Here is a 23,589-nt window from a genome sequence, read left to right as displayed (position 1 = left end):
TCCACTGATGCTTAAGTTAAATGCCCGGGTTTGCAGTGGAATCCCTGCCTTGCCCAGAAGCATGCACAAATCATTGAAAATCCACTGTTGTTCGGTTGTTAAGTCGTGTCTGACTCTTTGTGACCCCATGGACCACAGCATGGCAGGCCCCCCCATCCACCACAAAAATCCACTACCTGCGTTAATAAGTCAATTCTTTGCACTGAGCATGCAGACACCAGATGTTAGCTTAAACAAGTGATATCACTTTCCCATGTGACATTAGAACATAAAAGCGCTGCTGGATCAGACCAAAGGCCCATCTAATCCAGCTTCCTGTATCTCACAGTGGCCCACCAGATGCCCCAGGGAGCACCACTGAAGTTGCAATGCTGCCCACACTGATTTTCAACTCTGGAGCAAACTCTATTTAAACTTAAGGGAGCTTATTTATACATAAACATACCTAAGATCAGGTCACTAGATGACCCACACTGGAGTCTTGCTCCTGCACTGTTTCTGTCACAAATAAATACTGTAATGTGGCCTCTCCAAATTGAACAAGAGTTACACCACCTTTGGGTGGAGTTTTTCCTTTCACTGTCTTGGAATAAATGAGGCTCCCAGCTTGGAGCATGGTCAGGGGAGAGGCAGAGACATGACATGCCAGCTGTGAGTTGCGCCACATCTCAAGCAAAGAGGGTCAGACACTATTCTGCAAAAGCAGAACCTGCTTGAGTGCTTTGCAGCATCGGCAGTTACACACTTGCAGCAGGGATGTGTTGACCCTTTGTCCGTAGGAGCAGAATGATGAGCGAAGAGTGGACTACTGTACCACTTCAGGTTTTAGATGAGATTGTGTTGTTTTTGCAAGTTCCCCCCATTGAAAAGTTAAACCTCTCTGCAAGCAGAAAACTAGCACATTAGTGAGTAAGGCCTAACAGTCCTCTCCTTGCTGTGCCAATTTTCAACTTCATTTTTTTCATACTCCCACTTTCTATAGGAACAGCTCCAATTAGCAGGTTTTGTTTTTTTTTTACACAAAATGCAAGAGTTCAATGAAAGATATTTCCTGCACCTGCAGCCTGAAGAGATGCACATTTACCTAACAAATGCAAATATTTCTTAGTGCTCCTGCTGTGAAAGGGTTGTGTGAAAAGATTTCATAGGGGAAGGGGTGATAGGGCTGGTTTTCACCATCACCAGGGATGCTGTAGCCATTAGAAAAACACATGAGATCCTGGCCAGCATCTGTTGCTTGCCCTCCACAAGTTGGTCATGAGTAGACACACCCAATGCACCAGACTAAATTATTTGTCCATGCCCACTTCCTGTTTGCTACACAGGTTGCTATCTAGGTTCCCCCTTTCCTTTCCCACAATTAAGCTTCTCTTAACTTTTTATGTTTCTCCTTCTCAAAACCTAACTCTTCTGCATTTTAATTCAATCTTCTCTCCTAAACCATAGAAATAAAGTATTTCAAGGATAACTTTTAAGAGAGCAGAAAGCTGTTACATTGTGTGTTCACCCACTTTTGCCCCACTGTCCCCTACAGCTCTTTAAAATGAACAAAAGCCTCACCCATTCACCAAAGCAAAAAGTGGGATAGCCACACACACCAAACTCCTGCTTTCAAACTGACTTCAGCTCTTACAATGATCATCTTTACAGCTTCTATGACGCATTTGGAAATCCATTGTGATAACTGAAACTTTCTGTGCTTAGATACGATCTGTGGAGGCTTGCTTTAATATCTGGCAGATATGTCAGATGACAAGTTGTCCTTGGATGCCCTGGGCTGCCAGGAAACTGCAACAGCCAGAATGTGAAAGTTGCACAGCACCAAAATCAATGGTATGATTTATGCATACAGTATTCAGTTTTTTGCAATATGCAAGGTACTGGCTATTGAGTTTAGGTACCTTCTATTTTAATTCTTTGGTTTTTTTTAAAAAGAAGTTTCTGTCTTCTTAGGGGATCAAAGAAGAGTTTTAAAATGTGACTGTCCACACTAAAAGCAAGGAAGGGACTCTTGGCTAGGGATTCTTAACTCAACATGACTTGTTCTCTCTTCAAGAGAGAGTGCTTTCGGCAGATGTATTCACATAGTTATCTAGGTCTGTCAAGGAACTAGCTAACACCAAGGGGTCTTCTTCCTACCTCCACTGTTAAAATCCGCACTCTTCCTTCTTCCCCCACAATAGTGCAGCAAAGGTAATTTTGTGCAAATAGATGTTATGTAAAAATGGAAACCATAAGGCCTGAACTTTTTTCTGGGAGGAGTTCTTCTGGCTACAACTTTGTCAGACAGGGTGGGAGAGCAGGGTAGGAATCCTCCACTAGCCCCCAAGATTAGCAGTTGCCAGTTCAACAAGATATCTTGCCTCAGAAACCTGTTAATTCTTGACAATCTCATGATTGTGTGCAGTACAAAGTCAGAGTGTCCATCATATCAAATCTAGTCTCTTCCTGAATTAGAAAAACAGACCACGCTGGACTTAGCCCAGCACCCCATGTCTTGTGGCCCTGAATAGCAAAGCAGATCAGCTTTTGCAGTGTAGTCCATTTGCACAGAGTCTGTGCTTCACAATGATGAGGCTTCACTAACTGCTGGAAGATCTTTCTGCATCCAGGATGCAGCATGTGTGCATTAACAGAATCCAAATTCCACATCTTGGCCCCATGTCAGATCAATTCAGGGCTCCAGCTGGCTGGTGTTAATCAGTGATGACAACTGGGGCCAGCTGGACACAACCTTCCCCCTGCAAGGAGTAAAAAAAATAAATTATACAACACTTAAAAACCAACCAGACCTTGGCCCTCTGGTACCCATTCTCCAAGGAACTGAAAAGACATTCAAAAATTTAATGCCATCTTTAATTGCTAAGCAACAGTCAGACTCTCAGGAAGGAAGTGGGCAGCGAGAGGAATCTATTGATTGTATCCCGTCTACTGAGGGCTCAAGGTTATCTTATACCAATAGCCAAAGTAATATATTTAGCAGATAAGGGTCCCTGCAACTGAGTATTACCACTGAGAGCAGAACTTAATCTTATTCTATATCCTTGAGCAGAAAAAGGAACTTGAAATGCTATCAGGCAGTGAGAAAATACATCACACCTTGAACTGACTATGCAGAATGCTTAAACAAAGGAGAGTATGATTCACACACACACAAGTGCCAAGCTGGACAATAATTTTGCACACTGTATTCCATAACATCTGCATTTAAACATACCTTAAACTCCACATACCTTTTATTAAGCCGTCCTAAATAATGCTGTTCCTGACTACTTACAATGCCAGTGTGAAGATGATTTGGTTTCTTTGTCCAAAAGCTGCCCAGCCTGGACAGCACACAATCCATGCCATATTGCTGACAAACACTGACATGATGTCCCACACTACCATGTGAAGGTCTGGGATGGGAACACTGCCACATTTTCTCCCAGGGAGGAGCACCCTCCCTTCAAAATTCAGAGCGTCCCCCTTTGAATTTTTGGAAGTATCATGGACATAATGGGTTTTTTGCAGATGCAAATTCTGAATATAACAGGGCCTTTTTATGGAAGATGCTTGTCCTGCTTTCATCACTGCTAAGAGCTGCTGCAGCAGTAAGTTTCAGTGTCTAATTCTAAAATGGAGATAAGGCACTGGTGTTGTTCTTTTTTTCCTAACAGAGGATAGCATCTTGGACCAAGGGTCCATAAAAACTTAGGTCTGATGTTTTGAAACAGGACTAGACAAATGTATAGAGGTTGTATCAAAGGCAATTAACCAGAACAGCAAGATAAAACCTCCATGAATACCTCTGAAAACCAAATGCTGAAGGACAAACTACATGGGAAGCTGTCCCTTGGACTTGAACCTCCAACTGTTGTATGAGTGAAAAACAGGTGAGTGAAAAAGCAGCATGGGGAAGTTTCTCTTGCACAAGGCCCTTTCAAATGGGCTGGAACTGTAGAAGTGCACTACGATGATGTAGGAGTAAAACACAGGAGGTCAGGTGTGAGGCAAAGTGACATTTTTGAAGTAGGCACCTAACAGCGGAAAAGGAAGGGTAAATTGTTGGGCCTCACCATCAGAATGGATTCCGGGCTCTTAGATGAAATCAGATGATATTCCTCTCCAGAGCCTTCTCCCCTTTGATAAGCCTGTCGAAGGAGAATCTCTCAAGGTTGATGGTCTTGTACTTGTTGTTCAGGATGAGCTCAGCCACAGCTTGGCCCACGGCCGGCGACTGCTGCAGCCCGTGCCCGCTGAAGCCCGAGGCAAAGTAGAGGTTCTGAACTAGTGGGTGCGTGCCGATCACAGGGCTCTGGTCAAAGGTGTTGTAGTCATAGTAGCCAGCCCAGGAACTCTTCACCTACCAGAAGGAAAAATTGAGCTCTCTGGTGAACACAGGCAGTGAACTGTCACATGTAAAACTGTGAACTGTCACAGGTGGCTTATACATAAAGAGATCCAAGAAAGGAAAAGGAAAGCAGCCTGTCACCTAAACACACCAATGGACTTGTCCCACACAAGCCAGGACTTTCCAAAGACTGAGAACACAATACAGCAATACTTTGCACTTCCATCTGGTTAGGGACCAGAGTATGGATGAAAGTCAAAGCAGAGCTTGCTAATTTATTTTAGCCAGCGAAAAATGTAAACACATGTGAATGCATGGGGCATTTGTTGGGCCACTGAGAGATACAGGAAGCTGAACTAGATGGGCCTATGGCCTGATCCAGCGGGGTTGTTCTTATGTTCTTAATGCATGCAAAACCTAAACAGAAATAAAAGAAAAATAAACACAAGAACACTGAGGAACGTCATGGAAAGTTGGATGGAATCCGATGAAAGAGGAAAGCACATGGATGAAATCTGAAATGTGGTTATATTTGAAAATGGTTGAAAGAGCAAAAAGATGAAAGTCAAGGTATTGCTGGATTCTATTTAGGAAGTGAATCCTACCCAGTTCCTCCTAGCGGAGAACATTACATTAAAACAGAAGGGATGAATGCCTGTGTTAGCTGCTTGGAAGAGGAAACCAAAGTAGACCTTTAAGGGGAAACCTTTGGCCCACAGCCAGGCTGTTTTGATGTCAACCCTCAAGGAGTGCAGAACTGAACATCCTAAGAATTTCAGTTTCAATTTCTGTCACTGGTGGATGGTCTACAAACATGCTGGATATAATACAGAGATTGCAAGACACAAATGATTATACTTATTGTGTTCTCTGAATGCAAGAATTGTATACACATTTACAGAACATTCAATCAAAAATTCAACAAAATTTTTAGAAGTCAACAATCACAGTTTTGCTGATGAGCTCTTGTTATGCTGCCCTACCCCATAATGCCTCTGCAAAGAGAACATAAGAACAGCCCCACTGGATCAGGCCATAGGCCCATCTAGTCCAGCTTCCTGTATCTCACAGCGGCCCACCAAATGCCCCAGGGAGCACACCAGATAACAAGAGACCTCATCCTGGTGCCCTCCCCTACATCTGGCATTCTGACTTAACCCATTCCTAAAATCAGGAGGTTGCGCATACACATCATGGCTTGTACCCCATAATGGATTTTTCCTCCAGAAACTCGTCCAATCCCCTTTTAAAGGCGTCTAGGCTAGAAGCCAGCACCACATCCTGTGGCAAGGAGTTCCACAGACCGACCACGCGCTGAGTAAAGAAATATTTTCTTTTGTCTGTCCTAACCCGCCCAACACTCAATTTTAGTGGATGTCCCCTGGTTCTGGTATTATGTGAGAGTGTAAAGAGCATCTCCCTATCCACTCTGTCCATCCCCTGCATAATTTTGTATGTCTCAATCATGTCCCCCCTCAAGCGTCTCTTTTCTAGGCTGAAGAGGCCCAAACGCCGTAGCCTTTCCTCATAAGGAAGGTGCCCCAGCCCCGTAATCATCTTAGTCGCTCTCTTTTGCACCTTTTCCATTTCCACTATGTCTTTTTTGAGATGCGGCGACCAGAACTGGACACAATACTCCAGGTGTGGCCTTACCATCGATTTGTACAACGGCATTATAATACTAACCGTTTTGTTCTCAATACCCTTCCTAATGATCCCAAGCATAGAATTTGTGAAAATTGCCCATTGACACCCACTCTCTGCTTCCTGGCCTCCAACCAGTTCTCAATCCACGAGAGGACCTGTCCTCTAATTCCCTGACTGTGGAGTTTTTTCAGTAGCCTTTGGTGAGGGACCGTGTCAAACGCCTTCTGAAAGTCCAGATATATAATGTCCACGGGTTCTCCCGCATCCACATGCCTGTTGACCTTTTCAAAGAATTCTATAAGGTTTGTGAGGCAAGACTTACCCTTACAGAAGCCATGCTGACTCTCCCTCAGCAAGGCCTGTTCGTCTATGTGTTTTGAGATCCTATCTTTGATGAGGCATTCCACCATCTTACCCGGTATGGATGTTAGGCTTACCGGCCTATAGTTTCCCGGGTCCCCCCTCTTTCCCTTTTTAAAAATAGGCGTGACATTTGCTATCCTCCAATCTTCTGGTACCGTGGCCGTTTTGAGGGACAAGTTGCATACCTTAGTCAAGAGATCTGCAACTTCATTCTTCAATTCCTTAATAACCCTTGGGTGTATGCCATCAGGGCCCGGTGACTTATTGATCTTTAATTTATCAATGAGGTCTGAAACATCTTCTCTTTTAACCTCTATCTGACTTAACTCCTCGGTTAGGAGGGGCCGTTCGGGCAGCGGTATCTGCCCAAGGTCTTCTGCCGTGAAGACAGATGCAAAGAACTCATTTAATTTCTCTGCCATCTCTAAGTCTCCTTTTATCTCCCCTTTCCCTCCCTCACCATCCAGAGGGCCAACCGCTTCTCTGGCGGGTTTCCTGCTTCTAACATATTTGAAGAAGCTTTTATTATTCCCCTTAATGTTGCTGGCCATGCGTTCCTCATAGTCTCTCTTGGCCTCCCATATCACCTTCTTACATTTCTTTTGCCACAGTTTATGTTCCTTTTTATTCTCCTCATTAGGGCAAGACTTCCATTTACGGAAGGAAGCTTCCTTGCCCTTCACAGCCTCTCTAACTTGGCTGGTTAGCCATGCGGGCACCCTCCTGGATTTAGTGGAACCCTTCTTTCTTTGCGGTATACACCTCTGCTGGGCCTCTATTACTGTTGTTTTAAGCAGCCTCCATGCACTCTGGAGAGACTGGACTCTTTTTACCCTCCCTTTCAACCTCCTTCTAACCAGCCTCCTCATTTGAGGGAAGTCCGCCCGTCGGAAGTCAAGGGTTCGCCCGTCGGAAGTCAAGAGCTCACCCCCATCTCAAGTAAGAACAGGAAAAGGCTGAAATGCTGGCATTATACAGCTTGCGGTGATGAGATGACCCAACAGAGGGCCACCAACCTATCCTGAACCACACAACTTAGCAGAGCCACTGGAAAGGCTGGCTAACAGATAGCCTGAAGATTCATGGTGAAGATGTAAGAATTATCACAGCTGGTTTCAAAATGGAAAAGAAGCATCAGAAGAACCCCCTCAGGAGACACCTGCAAGGTGCTTCTGATCATCAAGCTGTGATTAGGTGACTGAGGAGTGTTATGTCCGTACTGGACCTTAGAGGGAAGTTGAATCTCAACCTCTTCTCAGACAATTACCTTCAGTGATTCAAAGGCTGGCACCCGGTGGGACAGCTTGGGCCACACTTTCTCCTGGAAGAACTCATGATCAACTTCTAGATCCGTGGTATCCGGTTCTTCCTCCTGTGAAGAGATTTGTCAAGAGGATGTCACAGGGTGACGCAGTGTGGAACTTGTGGCAAGGGGACGGACCCAGGTAGAAATTCCCACTCAGCCACAAAATCCGCTGGGTGCCCTTGGGCCAATCTCACACTAGCCCAGAGATTTTCAACTAATATTCAATGGCACGTTAGTGTGCCGTGAAAGGTCTGCAGGTGTGCTGTGGGGGTTGGGAGGACAGCAGCTAAACACTCTTCCAGGTTTAATGGCTTTTTTCTAGGGCAACTGTCTGTAGTAACAAATTGTTTCTCTTCCTCCACCGGTGGAGTGAAGTAATGTCACTTCCAGCAGACTTTTCCAGGTTCTGCTGCTCCATTTCTAGGGCAACTGTCTGTAGTTGCCCTAGAAACAGAACCTGGAAGAGTCTGCCGAAGTGACATCACTCAGTGTGCCATGAAAAGAAAAATGTTGACAATCACACTGATCGCACCAGGTTGACATGAGGATATTTGGGTGGTGAAAAACCATGTGTACCTCAAGCCCTTCTGAGGAAGGGCATGACTAATATACAACAAATAAAGTGTCTTGCCCCTTGTTGCATTTTCACAAGGCCACTTCACAAGGCAGTAAAAGAGTACCACATCAGAATCATCACCAATTCCCACTGCCTGGGAGGGATGTTTAGTCTGCCAAGCCTCCCCTTGGTTAGCTCTCCACGATCCATGGTCAACTCACCTCTTCAGGGCTCATGCCACCAATGTAGTTCCCGCCCAAGCCTTCTCTTCGGCAGTAGGCTCCTGTGGTGTCAATCAGAATGGGGCACTCCAAGCCGGGCCCATTCGGGCAGTTAAACACGTAGACGTACCTAGGACAAGAGAAGGACAAAATGATATTGAGCTCATAAAACGCAGAGCAACAGCAGCCCACAGAAAAGGGAGAAAGAGCCAGAGAGACTGGCCTCTATGCAGATGAACACAGAACTTGCTTCTTGACCCTTTGAGGCCTTTCATTTCAGTTCTTAAGAATGCAAAGCAGTCATACACGGGTTCTGCTCATTGGTCTACCTAAGCCTGGAACTGAACAGCTAGCAGCACTCAGGGTCTTCAGCAGAGGTATCTTGCCCAGTCTTACAGGCAGATACCCTTTCCAGTTTTCATCCACCACCACATCCCTCCTAACTGCTGATGCTGGGGTTTTTCTTTGCAGATTGTGAGTTCCTCTGGGACACAGAACCATCATCCTATTCCTTTTGGCTACATATAGCGCTCTGGGAACATTTGCTGGAAAGCAGCATGCAAAATATTCTAAACAGCAGCTGAACCTGGAAAACTCTTGGCATGCCATGCTCATGCTCTACTGCTGAGCAACAGCCTCTTCCCCTGAAAGGGTTTCATGGAAAAGGTGGGTTTTGAGGAGGCAAGAGATGAAGAAAGGCAGAGAGTTGGAACCAGGCAGGAGTTCTTGGAAGGAATTCCAGGAAAGGTATCCATTCTAAGCATCCTGGTTTTGCTAGCAGAAGGGCCTGAGAAAAATAAGGTGTTCAGGTTCATTGTAACTGGTAACAAAGGAGCATGGCAAAGACTCCAGCCTTAACGTGAGAAGCAGTCCCATGAGTGCACACGTATGCCAATCACCACAAAGCAGGTTCCTCAAAGCCTGCCTTGCCCAAGACCCAACAGACACATACCACATCAACCATAATAAATGGGTCAATGCTGTACTGATCATCACCTTTTCTTGGGTTCCACTGGAAGTCTGATCCCCGATATGGTGTCTGGTAGCCCAGTTCCAATGCCAGCCATCTCTGCCACTTTCCCTGACCAGGCTCCTGCTGCGTTCACCACAATGGAACACTGTATCGTGCTGTATTCGATACTGTCAGGCATCTGAACCTAGATAATAACACAAGGAGGAGGTCGGTTTTTCCTTTGGGGTACCCAAACAGACCATTCATGTGCTGATGTAGGTTTTTTAGATGGAAGCAGGCAAAGCAAAAACAAGAAGTGCATAGCAAGGGAGACCACACGTGGGCTCCACTAATCATTCAATATTGCTGCACCACATACATATAACCTTCTCATTTATCTTGTTGCAATGAAGTGGGGTCGCTGCTTCCTGTCTGACTTCTCTTGATCACCTTCACTCTCCTACTTCTAAGTTGCAACCTGACCTGACTGCCAAGATTTAGTGTCTTGCTGCAAACTCTGGGTGACAAAGCCAGATTTCTGAGAGCGTTCTTAAGAATTTGTCCATAAGTAGTCCTTTGCCAAGCCAGCCCATCAGGAGAATGGGTATCCATCCTCATCAAGCCAGAAAGCAGATAGCATGCAAATACAGGTGGGAACCAAGGTCTGATCCGATAACAGTCAGGTTTATGAGCCCTCCTGCTGCTTTTATAAGTGTTCTGTTTACTCTCAAAGATGCTACCTAAGAACTGAAGACTTTTTTCCAGGCTGCCTCCACCTGTTCTCTCTCAAGTATGAAAGGCACCTCACACGGATTCTTCCTAAGTTCTGTCACTGGTTTTGCAAACCTCCACCCAGACTTTGCACAGAGACTGGTGTGTCTCATGCAGTGTCAGGTTTGAGAGGTGTCCCACCAAGGGCTGCCAGCCAGTTTCCACCTCGAAGCTTTTAATTCAATAACTCTCCTGGTTTCCATTAAAGCATCCTGAGAGATCAACTTACCATAACATATTTGATACGGGAGAAATTAAGAACCTCCCCATCAGAGCCCATCATTTCCCTGAAATCCGATTCGAAAGCTGGTGGGGTTGGGGAAGACAGAAACGTACAGAGAACATATGAAACAGAAACACCATGAAAAAGGAGCATTCAAAACTGCTTGGGGTGAAATGTGATGTGCCAACATGATATAAAAGGATAGACTCCCCACCCTGAACTCATGGAACCAGTTCGCATTCCTCCCTCTGTTTTTCAACTAGCAACGTGCACTTTGAGATGGGAGAGAGCAGGGAATAGAGGGAAGATCCATGTATTGAAAAGAACCAGGTGGGCTGCCAAGAGGCACAAAGCAGCTATCTGCTCTGTTCAGGACATGCCTCCTATTACAGCACTGGCCGCAAGTGCAGAATTTACTTTTTTTTGCATAAGTGTTAAAGAGATGCAAAATACCCAGAACTCCACTGTATTGATGCAAGCAGATACACACAGACTCCTGAGTAAAGAAAGCTGGTGTTGCTTCCCCCGCCACTCTTGCCAATTCATATCTATTTTGTCTCCAATGACTTTGCAGGACTTCAGTCCACATGCCCCTGTCCCAAATTCTGTCTCTTGTTCTCCTAGTGCAGGGGTGCCCAAACCCCGACTCGGGGGCCACTTGCAGCCCTTGAGGACCCCCAATATGGCCCGTGAGGAGCCCCCAATCTCCAATGAGCCTCTGGCCCTCAGGAGACTTGCTGGAGCCCATGCTGGCCTGATGCAACTGCTCTCAGTATGAGGGCGACTGTGGGACAAGGGCTCCTTCCACTGCTTGCTGTTTCTTGTCTCATGTCATATGTCTTACATGCAGCAGCAAAGGAAAGGCTGGTCTTGCTTTGTGTAAGGTCTTTCATAGGCCTTGAGTTATTGCAAGACTGTCATTCATTTATATAAGTTCCATCTCTAATACAGTCATTTATGTAAACATACATAAATTTATTCAAATTTGAAATGTAAATTAATTCTTTTTTATTCCCTGCCCTCGACACAGTGTCAGAGAGATGATGTGGCCCTCCTGCCAAAAAGTCTGGACACCCCCGACCTAGCGCAATGAAACCTAGAAAACCGTTCATTGCATTGTATAAAACACTTTTTCCTCAAGCAATTCCTTGCTATTTCTCTGATTCCCAGTAGGAAATCTGACACAAATAGCCTTACACAGGAGTAAGGAGTGGATCACCTCGTGCAGGGGCTCCTAATCTTTACAGTGCCATGATCCAACTCGTCTTCTGCAGTGGGATGTGATACTCCTGGGGTGTTGGAGGTTTCTCACGGCCTAACAACTCATTCAACAAGCCTCTATAGGTCTCAGAATCCTTCATAAGCCACTTCCAGTTTTCAGAAGCGAAGTTGCTTCCAAAAACTGGAAGTGGCTTGCAGAGGCTTCTGAGAACTGCAGAGGCCTGTAGAATGGGGTCACCAGGCTGGGAGAGGCCTCTGGAGACTCCAGTAAGTAATGGGCCTTCTGGAATGGCTCCTATTTGGAGCCAACCCAGCACAAGGGCGGGTGGTGAACCCAGACTTCGACCCACTGTGATTGAGTCCATGACCCGCATTTTGGGAAGCAGTGAGCTGGTGTAATGCATGCCTGAACAAAGGATACAAAGGTGGGAACACTCACATACAACTTCTCCATGGCTCTGGTAGACGCCCATTGATACGGCTTTCTTCCGAAAGGCGTTGAGAAGAAGCCAAGGGTCAAACCACCCCTCGTTTTCAAGGCCTAAATGACAAGACCATGTTGGAAGCCAGAAGCAAACTCCAGGTTAGCCTTACAAGGTTTCGACATTAAAGTGGTCTGCAAATTACACTGTAGCTTAAGTACATCTCTGAGGAGTAAATGGATTTCTGAGTAGCTCTCTTGCCTGGCTAAGAACCACCAGGCAAGTTTACGTCCTCGTACCAAGTAGTCTCCATATTTGCCAGTTACTCTGGGAGCTCCTCCTTTGCTAGATAAACAGATTATTACATCACATCTGTAGGAGAAAAAGGATCACACAGCCCTTATGGCAGACTAGTACAACCAGACAACAACCAGGGAAGGTGGAAGGGAAGGGGGGCCAAGACTTAGCTACCTGAGGAATTTTCCAGGTCTCTTTCCTGAATATTTTTTGTTTTAAAAAAACTTTAACAATTATCTCTTTTGTATACTAAGATGCAAGAGTCTGTCCAGCCAGCCATCTACCCAACTGCTCAGTAAGACAGAAACTTGCTCATAGCTTGCAGCGTTCTCACTGGACAGATCAGCTATTTTCAACCAGTTTGCCATGGCACATCAGTGTGTTGCAAATGTTCGGCAGGCATGCTGTGGGATTCTTTTTTTTTGGGGGGGGGGGTTATTTATTAGGGCCACTGGGGCAATGTAAGCCCCCTACCAGCAGTGCAGTGTGCCTCATCAAATATAAAAAAAACTAATGGCACACCTTGACAATTTTAGTGCCTTCTCAGTGTGCCATGAAATGATTGAAAATTGCTGGGATAGATGACAACAAGAATACCTGAACACTTAATAAAGAAATAAGAATTAATTGTATTTAAATTATTTGATAAATACCTCAATGTTCATCAGTTTACTTTTATTTAGGCTTCTGCATTTTTGCCTTTATTAGGTTTAACTCCCCCTCCACACGAACACTCACACACTCACACACACACACCATCTGGCTTGGGGCTTCCAGATGGGGTGTGGGCTGAATGACTCTGGCTGCACAAGTTACCCAAAGAGCATGCTGTAAGTAGGAACCTTCCCCCCATTTTGGGAATCTTTTCTCGTGTATATACTAATATCATGCCTTAAGTTAGTGGCAGAGCACATGCTTTGCAGGAAGGACCCAGGTGCAATTCATGGCCGCATCTCCCATTTACAGCCCCTTGAGAGTCTAAGCCAGCCACTGTAGACAATTCTGAACAGGAGGGGTGGACAGTGACTCAGTACAAGGCACCATCGTTAAGCGCAACACCACCTTGCACTTCTGTTTATTCAACACAGCAGATCCACTTTAGGACAGATGGAGAGTAAACGGTTCAGTACCGCACGAAGCCAAAGCTACGTCATCTGTATTCAACCAGGGATACTTCCTTTTCAGTTGCGCTGGTGAGAGCAAGGAGATCTTTGCACCTTCTGTCCTGAAAAGGCATTGAAGAACTCTTATCAGAATGCATTAGGGCTGGGGTCTTGAAAGGAGAGCTGTAGGAAACAGGGCTGCAATGTTTGACCGGTTACATTAACAGATGTTTTCCTTTTCATTTATCTGGGCAACAGCTTTGCTGGAAACAATTTGAAAGCACGCATATGGCAGGGGAGAGACGCAAACACACAGGCACACACAGAGAGAGACAGAGAGAGAGATCACAAAAAGGGTGCAATTGAAGTGTGAATCGATACTTTTCACATCAGAATTTTCAATACAGTGAGTAAAATGGGTACAAGAACCCACAACCAAGAAGATGGGAGCTGCCTCACTTGTTCTTTTTTCTGGGCACTCGCAGGCAATATACGGTAACCACACTTAAGAAGGAGGTAGCAGGGAAGCAACAGTGGCTGACTGTATCCAGCTCCATTTATCTTCCAGAAATGAAATTTTAACAATGGTTACAGAACGAACACCTCTTGTTGTTCTTGTTTGTTTTTTCCCCATTCACTGGTTAACTAAACTTCGTGATAACAGTGGGTTGATAGGGAAGGTGTGATCCTGAATGGAGATGGAGATTTTCCTCAATGGGGCTGGTTTCCCTGCAGGGTTGGAGATGCATCCTTCATCCTGCTCAGTAAGGATGTCACTTCTCTCAATATCCTGTTCACTATTACGCCAACCCAATATTTTGTCCAATGTTATGACAATGGCGAACATGGGCCAAACAATAAGTGATTGGTGAGCTTCCCCTCCATACTTGGAGTGGGGCAGATAATTATTATAAAAACTGCTGGAGGATCACGTGTTAAGACCACATTTGCATTTTATAATTTTGCAAAACAAAGTTTGGGCACAGACTGCACTGGTCAGCATCACATCTAGCTCAGCCTCATGGGACCAGATAAAAAGCCACATTCTTTATTTTCCTTCTGGCCCAACAGCCTTCAGCAACAAACGTACCATGGTCAGGGTCCCCTTCTTTTGTGGCAACTTTCCTACCTTTCCCAAGCACCACCATCTTGGATCGCACCAAGATCTCATGCGATTCTTACGAGATCTCACATGATCCAAGATGGAAGCACCCAGGAGAGTTGAGAACAGGCTGCCAGAGACATCCCATAGCGTCCCTGTGAGACTGCTGCAGTACCTTCAGGCACTGTGGCAAAGTTTGGGAACAAGTGGCATATACCATAAGAACAGAAAAATTTGACATAAAAAACCAGAGCATGATATGGGAGGAAAAGAACTACCATGGCTTTAAAGTCGAGACTGATAAAAGGACAGCATGACACTACCAATGACCTCATTCATACACAAGTCCATGACACTGCTCCTCCTCTCCCCACCCACAGCCAACCCAAAAATCTATACCTTTGAATCTGCACATTCTCCTCCAATATAGCAGCTCCTTCCTCTGAGGCCAGGAAGAGATAGCCCATGGGGTTAAACTGAATGTCTACAGGTGGCTGGCTGACAATACCAAGGTAATCCTGGAAACAGAAGGCAGTCTGTTAACACTCCAAGTGGTGCAATCTTCAGAATAGCAATCTCATAAACACATACAGATCCTGAAGGATAGAAGTATTCAAGGGCAGATAAAAGAGATAAGTCGTGCATGCATGAGGGAAGCTACGGTTAATATTTCTTGGGGAGGAGGAATTTTAGAACACAAACACACTTCCAACAACATACAATAAATAAAAAAATGGCAAAGTTCAGTCCTGATAACTGACCGTGAAAGTGCATAGTTCAGGGATGCAATCCATGGAATTGTTATAAATCCTACAACACTCTTAACAGAGTTATGAGATAGGAAGTAACCTGAGAATTTTCTTGGTAGTGCTTTTTGGGCTTGCTACTGGAATGGTCCATCTACAGAGCTGGCATGTCCATGTGGATACTAAGATGGCCAACTGATCAGGACAGGAGTAGTGAAGTATGTTGCAAAATTGCTCCCAACCAGGGCCAACCCAACACCTCCTGAAACCTGAGGTGGCATGTTAAATGCTACCCCCCTTACCTGATGATGTGCCAGCCTTTGTTCTTCCCACTTCCCAATATTCTAACTCAGCACTGTCTTCCCCTACATTTCCTTTTCCTTTGTCCCCTTTTCCTTTTCCAACCCAGGAAGCAGAAGGAGGAAGAGGTGCAGCAGAAGCAAGTAAATGGCTATAGACTAGCGTTTCCCCACCAATCTGCTGCCTGAGGCTGGCCTCATGGATGGGACGACTGTACTCTCAATTGTACAGGGGAAGCAAAGGTTCTGATCCCTTGGCTACAGTACAAGAACTGCACTGCTGTACATCAGACAAGCAAGCAGCTGCTGTCCTATCTTGTCCTCTCTGGTCACAGGGATGTGATATCCTCTAGAACAAGAGAATGGGTAGCAATAGGGAAAACTTACAACCCAAGGGAAGAAAGACCACTGACAAGCAATCCCAAAGTCCCACAGCCCCAACATCCTGCAACAGCCTAGTCAGCGCAACATACATTGACTGAGCGCAAGAAGTCTGCAGAGAACCGGCTCAATTGGATATTTTCTGGAAGCGAATACTGCTGCCGTATCCCTCCCACGGAGAGTACCGTAGACGCCTTGGAGTACTGCAGAGAAGGCAGAAGAGAGAAAAGGATGGTGTAATTTAATTGTGCAGCTCAGGTTGTCTCCTCCCAAAATATTTAAACAATGAGGAGGGAGAGAGACAGTTGTTCAGATCCACTAGCAAGGTTCAGAGAAGGGAATATCCTGTCAGTCAGTCTAGCTACAACACTAAACCATGAGTGTAACAGCACCTCACTTTAACATAAACCACAATTCCATTTTAAATAAAACCAAAGAAAGTGGAGTTTGATAACTGACAAGTTTGAACTAACCAAATATTAAACCAAGGTCTGCTCTAACTCTAGTTGGTTAAACCCACTGTTCCCTGAATCTGTACATAATGGGGAATAGTACTTTGCTTTAAAGCGAAAGCAGATCCTTTCATCCTCCTCTTTTGTGCATAACGGGGAGAGACCTATAAGACCATGACTCTATTATGCTCATTCACAGAGGGCGAAAATCAAGGTTCAGCATTAAGTCTGATCCCAGTTCATCAACTGGTATCATCAGTTTCAGTGGCCCATGAGTGAGGTAAATCTAAGAGACTTTCCAATTTGTTTCTTGAGGAACAATAAAGAGCAATGGCTTAAATTCCAGCCTCACTGACCAAGGTGAGACCAAGGTAACAACAAGTGGCTATTGCAGGGTTTCTCAAACTGTGGGACCAAGTAGGTGGGTCCTGAGCCAATTTCAGGTGGGTCCCCATTCATTTCAATATTCTATACTTAATATATTAGACTTGATGCTACCATGGCATTGTGACTGCATTGGGGAAATGTTACAGATTACAGATCATTGTTAAAAGCATATATAGAGTAGCCTGTTACAGGCTACTCTATATATGCTTTTAACAATGGTAATAAACGGAACGCACTCCTGGGTAAGTGTGGGTAGGATTACAGGCTAGGTTTGTTAAAAATTTTCCTGCCTGATGACGTTACTTCAGGTCATGACATCCCTTTGGGTGGGGTACTGACATATTCTCATTCTAAAAAGTGGGTCCTGGTTTTAAAGCAGGGGTGTCCAAACTTTTTGGCAGGAGGGCCACATCCTCTCTCTGACACTGTGTCAGGGGCCGGGGAAAAAAGAATTAATTTACATTTAAAATTTGAATAAATGTACATAAATGAATACATTAGAGATTGAATTTATATGAATGAATGAAGGTCTTGCAATAGCTCATGGCCTATAAAAGGCCTTGCACAAAGCAAGACCAGCCTTTCCTTTGCTGCCACTGTTGCATCACAGATGTGAAACAGCAGGCAACGGAGGGAGCCCTCATTCCACAGCTCATGCAGAGGTCGAACAGTTGGCCGTCACACTAAAAGCAGTTGCATCAGGCCAGCGCGGGCTCCAGCAAGTCTCTGGAGGGCCAGAGGCTCATTGGAGACTGGGGGCTCCCTGAGGGTCGGATTGGGAGTCCTGGAGGGCCACAAATGGCCCCAGGGCCGGGGTTTGGGCACCCCTGTTCTAAAGGTTTGAGAACCACTGGGCTGTTGTGTAGCACCCAAACGCACATCACACAGAAAAGCAAAGGACTGGGCTAAAAGTTATACAGCCTATTCTTGATCATTCTTTTTCTCTTGTTTACTCCCAAGCCTAAAAATCATATTCTAAGGAATAAATCTCACTAACTGTTAGGTAAGAGCACTTGAGGTTGCCACAGAAGAATGTTTAGTGGAAGTAACAGCCTGGAAAATCCATTCCAATGACTCAGCAACTCTGAATGTCAAAGTCTCAATCTTATCTCACATGATTACTCCTTGTTTATCATTACATGTAATTACTGATTTCTGACATTAAACAAATTTCTGACTAAAGTTCAGGATTCTTGAAGCAGCTTGTAATAAAAAAACTATTCCCTCTTCTGGGATTTGCTGTCCTAGAATTGCCGTCCTGCAGATCAACAGACACTAAGTCTTAGCTACCATTCCCACATGTAAAACAAACATCCTTCTCTTTACACGTGTAACATGCCTTACTGCAATTCATCCTTTTGAAAGGGAACAAAATACTGCATTTTGTGAGATACACAAATAAGCCTTTAAGGGCCCAATCCTATCCAACATTCCAGTGCCGATGCAGCCTCGATGCAGCCCCGAGATAAGTAAACAAATGTTTCCACACCTTGAGGAGGTCTCCATGACTGTCCCCCCACAGCAGAATGCAGCACCCCTCCCATTAGCACAGCTACATCAGTGCTGGAAAGTTGGATAGGATATGGCCCTCAAACGTCTCCCTAAGGAAAATCCCTGTTTATAACTCAGATGACTCACATTGAGGTCCCGCTCAACTACCACCACTCGAAGAGCATTTTTCTGTGGTTCGTTCATCTTCAGCCAGTAGGCAATAGACCAGCCTATTATTCCACCCCCAATGATAACTATATCAGCCTGCTCAGGAGGGAGGTCTTTCGAAACAACCAGGGGGCTCCAGCCGCTGCCAGGTAGGGAGTCTTTCAGCTTCTTATGGAACTTGACCATTTCCTTCTCCAACTCTGAAAGAAAAATCACACACACACAAGTCACTTACGAAAACTGGCAGGCAGTGCTCATTGAGTAGGGAAACAAAACCACCATCTTACCTATGAAATCAACCACTGGGAGAACGCTTTCCACATTTATCTGCAGAGGAATCCTTGCACATCCCAGGCAGTGTTTCTCAAACTTTGAGGGTGCTTTACTCCCTCAGTAAGTCTTTGCGGGGGAGGGATTAGGGCAGTGATATGATCCTCAGGATTGTGTCACTAAGGGGGGGTGCTTTCACTTACATTCAAGAGGGCAGGACTGCAGCAGGTGCATGGAGGCTTGTGCTGCCCTCCACGGCGCTTCCTGAGGCTTGGAACGTTCAGTAAAAGCAGGCATAAAGCCCCCGCAAAATGGAAGTGCTTTGCACCCACTGTTACTGGAGATTCCAAGCCTTGTGGAGTGCTGCGGAGGGCTCCCCACACATGCTGAAACCCTACCTAACCCCTCTGTCCTCCACAGGGACGTGATCCTGGGGGTCATTTTCTTGCCTCCCCCCATCCCTTAAAGGGATATATATACACCTGTATATATACGTGTGCAGGCAAGTGCTGCTTTGCAATGCTCTGACCAGTGGTGGGCTGCATACGCAACACCAGACTGCCAGGGAACCTTTACACGAACTGGTGGATCGCGACCCACGAGGTCTCTTGTTATCTGGTGTGCTCCCTGGGGCATTTGGTGGGCCGCTGTGAGATACAGGAAGCTGGACTAGATGGGTCTATGGCCTGATCCAGTGGGGCTGTTCTTATGTTCTTATGATGACTGTCCACCACCACTGATCCTCAGGCAGTGTCACAGTTGGAGGGGCCTTGAAGATCATCGGAATCAACTTCCTGCCCATGTAGGCGACTGCTGCAGCTCCCCTCACAGGCAGTCTTCCAACCCCTGCCTGAAAACCTCCAATGAGGAACTCCGTTATCATGAGACGTGTATACACACACTGGTGCACACGCATGCACAGGCACACACATGTACATGTACACACACAGGGACACACACCCGTGTACACGAATGCACAGGTACACACATGCACACCCACCTGTGCACACCTGTAGCACACACACAGGTGCACACATGTACACACAGACATGCAAACACAGACAGGTGCACATGCAGAAAGACACGCATGCACACGTGCACACAGACGTTTATACACGCAGAGGTGTGCACACGTGTACAGACACACACGCGTACACACAGACGCGACTTTGTACGGGGTCTGCCTCCATAACGCGGTGCCCCTGCCGGTGTGTCACCTGCACGCGCGCCCGCCCTTCTCACCTCGCAAGGGGTCGCTGCCCTTCCCGGGGACACCTCCAGCGCGGAAGGGCCGGCGCGGCTCCGGGGGACCGGCAGCAGAGAGACGCCCCGCGGCCAGCAGGGGCCGCAGCAGCCCCCGACCCCGCAACGCCGCCGTCGCCGCCGCCATCCCGCCCGAGCGCCGTCTGAGCGCGCAGCCCAGCAGCCCTCATCCCTCACACCGTCCCGCCCCGCCCGCGCTTCTCCCCGCCCGCACGGCCGGCCGGCCAACCCGCACCCGCACTCCGCCCCACCCCCGCGTCTCATCACACCCCTCTGCGGGGCCTCTTGACGGACACTGTTGGGAGCCAATCCTCTCTTGCGTTCCCACCCCAGCACCACCCCCCTAGCGATGATTCGCCTACAGGGTTTTGACGCCGACCAATCAGCATCTCTCCGACATGGGCGGTGCTTTTGACACGGACCAATTGGCGCCTTAACAAGCTGGGAGGGGCTTTTTGCACAGCCAATCGGCGCCCCATCTCTCGGTGGGAGGAGACCAACCGGAAACCGGGCTAATCTAATTCCCATCTCTGCGATCCACGTGCTACGTACCTCGTCCCTCCCTTTCCGGCGAGGAAGCCCAATCGGAACTGTCCCTTCCGTGGCCGCGTGGCTGCGCGTCATTTCCGGAGGAAGTGACGAGCCCCCCCAGAGCCTAGTCTGACGTGGGTCAGGAAGCGGGCCGGTTCCGGCGCCCAGAGCCTCGCGCCCCCTCCCGCCGGCGCCATGCTGGACTTCTTCACCATCTTCAGCAAGGGCGGCCTCGTGCTCTGGTGCTTCCAGGGCGTGCGCGGCCCCGCGGCGGCCTGCACCGCCCCCGTGAACGCGCTCATCCGCTCCGTCCTCCTGCAGGTCAGCCGCGACCCCCGGCCCTGGAGCCTGTGACGGGCTTCCGCGGGCCGCGCTGAGTACTGTGTCTCCTTCCCCGGCGGTGGCTGGTCTGCGGCTCCCTGCCACGGGATGCTCGCTGGAGCTACTCTTGGGAAGGGGGGTGCGGTTGCTCTGTGGAACTCCCTGCCACAGGACGTGGTGGCTGCGTCTGGTTTAGATGCTCGCTGGAGGTTCCTCTTGGGAAGGGGGGAAATGCAAGTGGTCTGTGGAACTCCCCGCCACAGGACGTGGTGACGGTGTTTGGCCTGGACGCCTTTAAAAGGGGATCGCACGGATTTCTCGTGGAAAGATCTGTCACAGGTCACAAGCCGTGATGGGTCTGTGCAGCCTCCTGCTCTTAGAGGCAGGCTGCCTCGGGGCCAGGTGCAGGGCACAGCGCCAGAATGCAGGTCTCTTCATGCCCTGTGTGCTCCCTGAGGCATCTGGGGGGCCACTGTGAGATACAGGAGGCTAGACTAGGTGGGCCTTGGCCTGATCCAGTGGGGCTCTTCGGAGGGTCTTGTGCATCTCTTGTTGTGAAGAAGAACAAACACAGTGAGGTCAGAAAGGAAGACCTGGGGCTGCTCTCCCAGTGCTGACAAGTTTTGTGTTCTGGGCATCTTGACCCTCAGTCACCCACCTGCCAAGCCACTGAGAACTGTTATTAGGTCAGATGGCACAATATCCATTTCGAGGACTGTGGTGTGTGTGTTAGATATTGAAGGGAAAGCATTAACCAGGTGAGGATCCAAGCAGGTGGCTCCCTTTCTAATCGCAGACCATCCGCATAAAGCAGTTTAAAGCTTTATGACGCACTGAACACTCAGTTGCGTGGTTTGGGCACCTGCCTTATTTTGTGGGTGTCGCTGGTTCCAGGGTTGGTACAAAATGTATTTTGCTGTAAATTGTGTAAGTAAGAGGAGAGTTGAGGCTAAAAAGAAGTTTATTTAACTAAGACCACCCCCTTTTGTGAAGCAAGTGAGACTTGAACTCTTGTTCTGCCAGATTCCCAATCCAAGCTCTGCCTGGAGAACCTATGCCCAATTTTAGCTAATTAGCTCCCCTTTTTTACCCAACAATGGCTCTAGTTCTGCCTTGCAGTCCTTCTGGACCCCACCACCAGGGTAGCTTGCCTGTTCAATCTGCAGAGGTCCTCTCTCCTGCCAGCAAACTCCTGCCACTACAGCAGTCCCTTGGTCCTCAGCAGGTCTTAGGCACAGCAGCCGCACACCAAACTCCAGTGTCTCCAAAGTCAATTCACACATCAGTCCATCAGGCGGTCCAATAGTCTATTAGCTCCTCAGTCCATCAATCCAGTCTGTCTTCAAGCTTTCCTCCATCTGCTACCCACACCAAACTCTCCCTTCATTAGGTGCTTTTATGCCTGAGGGCCCTCTTGCCTTCAAGTGGCTGCAGCTGTACAGCACATCCTCTGCTGAATGCCCTGGCCTTAACCCTTAAAGGGGCCACTGCTGACACCACATCCTATCTCTTTGAGGTATCTTCCGTGATTCCAATACAACTCTGCACTTTTAGGTTCATGGTTAACATTGGACTCTGCCTACAGCCCATAACTTTTGCATTTAGAAGCATTTTCCAAGCAGAAAGGTGATTTTTTATTTTATTTTTTGCCTTCTCTCTGTCTTGGATTACCATATGGTACCACTTCAGAAGACTGCAGCCCTTATTTCAGATTGTTGCTTCATTAATTACACAGCAGTATCTGATAGCTTCCCTGGTCATCTTGCATCTGCTTCCATCCCAACAGTTTCCTATGTCTTCTATGAAGTGGTGCTCAAAATTGTGTTGTGCCATGTAGGTGTAGTCATATGGTTGCTGTGAATTTGTTGGCAAGTTCATGACCTGGGTACTTGGCCATCTCCTTATGTTTCCTTTTTGTTGCTGGTGTTTTCCCCAGGTCTACTCACAACATGATTTTAAAGAGAAGCTAGATGACCAGTTTTCTAATCCTGTTATTAGCTAGGTGAACCATTGGTCTAGCATAATCAGTCCAGATTGATTATAACTCTCCAGGGGTTCAGACAGGGATCTTGCCCAGTCTTTTTACTTGAACAGCTTTGACTGGAATCACCTGGGATGAAACATTTCTCAAATTTCAATTTTAATTCTTGCTTCTTCTTTTTTAGTTGTGTTACTTTATTTCTGTTGGTACACAAAATCAAGATTAATCATAGATGCTGTCGTAAGTTTTGTGGCATTAGTTCTACAAGAAGATGGTACTTGACCATGTGGCATTGCTTTGCTTGGCCCAATCCAGTGAATGTGGAGATTGCTGGGACAGTAATATACTGGTGGGCAACATATGGCTTTGCAAATGTTTGGTTCTCCAGAAGAGGCATAGTTTGGGGAAGAAGAGTGTAGGGTGAAGCCCCCAACTGTGGGGCAAACTAGCCATTCCTGTGCTCTGGTAGCAATGGTGGTACTTTTATGAGAAAAAAAAATTGAAAATCCCTATTCTAATAGAAGAAGTAAGGATAAAAGAGCTTAATATAGATGATCTATGATGGGGGCCATTTAGCTGGGAACAACTTGCTAATAAATCTTTACATCCAGGTCTAAAATTATGTTGTGTTGGAAACCATATTGTTGAACGAATCATAGCAGAAGCATTAGCTGTGAGATGAAGTGGGTATCCTGAAAAAGTAGCCACTCATAAACAAGTCTGGGAAAAACCGAAGGCATGTGGTGAAGCTTAGGCCCCAATCCTGTCCAAATTTCCAGCAC

General features: G+C 46.8%; 2 protein-coding genes across 2 annotated transcripts in view; one reads left to right on the top strand and one right to left on the bottom strand.

Moving 5' to 3' along the window:
* Positions 1-1,469: 1,469 nt before the first annotated feature.
* FOXRED1 (FAD dependent oxidoreductase domain containing 1) lies at positions 1,470-20,141 on the bottom strand. Its single transcript, XM_066639717.1, has 12 exons — positions 19,954-20,141; positions 18,421-18,641; positions 16,036-16,146; positions 14,917-15,035; positions 13,443-13,537; positions 12,033-12,134; positions 10,379-10,455; positions 9,423-9,583; positions 8,427-8,556; positions 7,611-7,715; positions 4,059-4,345; positions 1,470-2,741 (listed from the first exon to the last, which is right to left on the bottom strand). The coding sequence occupies exons 1-11, from the start codon at positions 20,099-20,101 to the stop codon at positions 4,091-4,093; spliced, it is 1,524 nt and encodes a 507-aa protein (XP_066495814.1). The 5' UTR covers positions 20,102-20,141; the 3' UTR covers positions 1,470-2,741; positions 4,059-4,090.
* Positions 20,142-20,613: 472 nt separating this feature from the next.
* The window catches only part of SRPRA (SRP receptor subunit alpha), a 14,368-nt gene continuing 11,392 nt past the window's right edge, over positions 20,614-23,589 (top strand). Inside the window, exon 1 of the mRNA XM_066639297.1 lies at positions 20,614-20,826. Within this exon, the coding sequence (XP_066495394.1) occupies positions 20,701-20,826 (126 nt within the window). The 5' untranslated portion in view covers positions 20,614-20,700. The remainder of the gene's footprint in view (positions 20,827-23,589) is intronic.

This window comes from Tiliqua scincoides, chromosome 11, assembly GCF_035046505.1.
Source record: "Tiliqua scincoides isolate rTilSci1 chromosome 11, rTilSci1.hap2, whole genome shotgun sequence".
Classification (NCBI taxonomy): Eukaryota; Metazoa; Chordata; class Lepidosauria; order Squamata; family Scincidae; genus Tiliqua; species Tiliqua scincoides.
The sequence above is the reverse complement of the archived record's forward strand: the minus strand, read 5'-3'. Positions and strand labels throughout refer to the sequence as shown.

Excerpts from the sequence above, each read along its gene's own strand:
- FOXRED1 (XM_066639717.1), bottom strand. The coding sequence starts at position 20,101 with ATGGCGGCGGCGACGGCGGCGTTGCGGGGTCGGGGGCTGCTGCGGCCC. Across the intron at positions 15,036-16,035 it reads ACTTCTTGCGCTCAGTCAAT|GATTACCTTGGTATTGTCAG; the intron begins GTATGTTGCGCT and ends TTCTGTTTCCAG. Across the intron at positions 4,346-7,610 it reads CAGCCTTTGAATCACTGAAG|GTGAAGAGTTCCTGGGCTGG; the intron begins GTAATTGTCTGA and ends TCCTTCTGGTAG.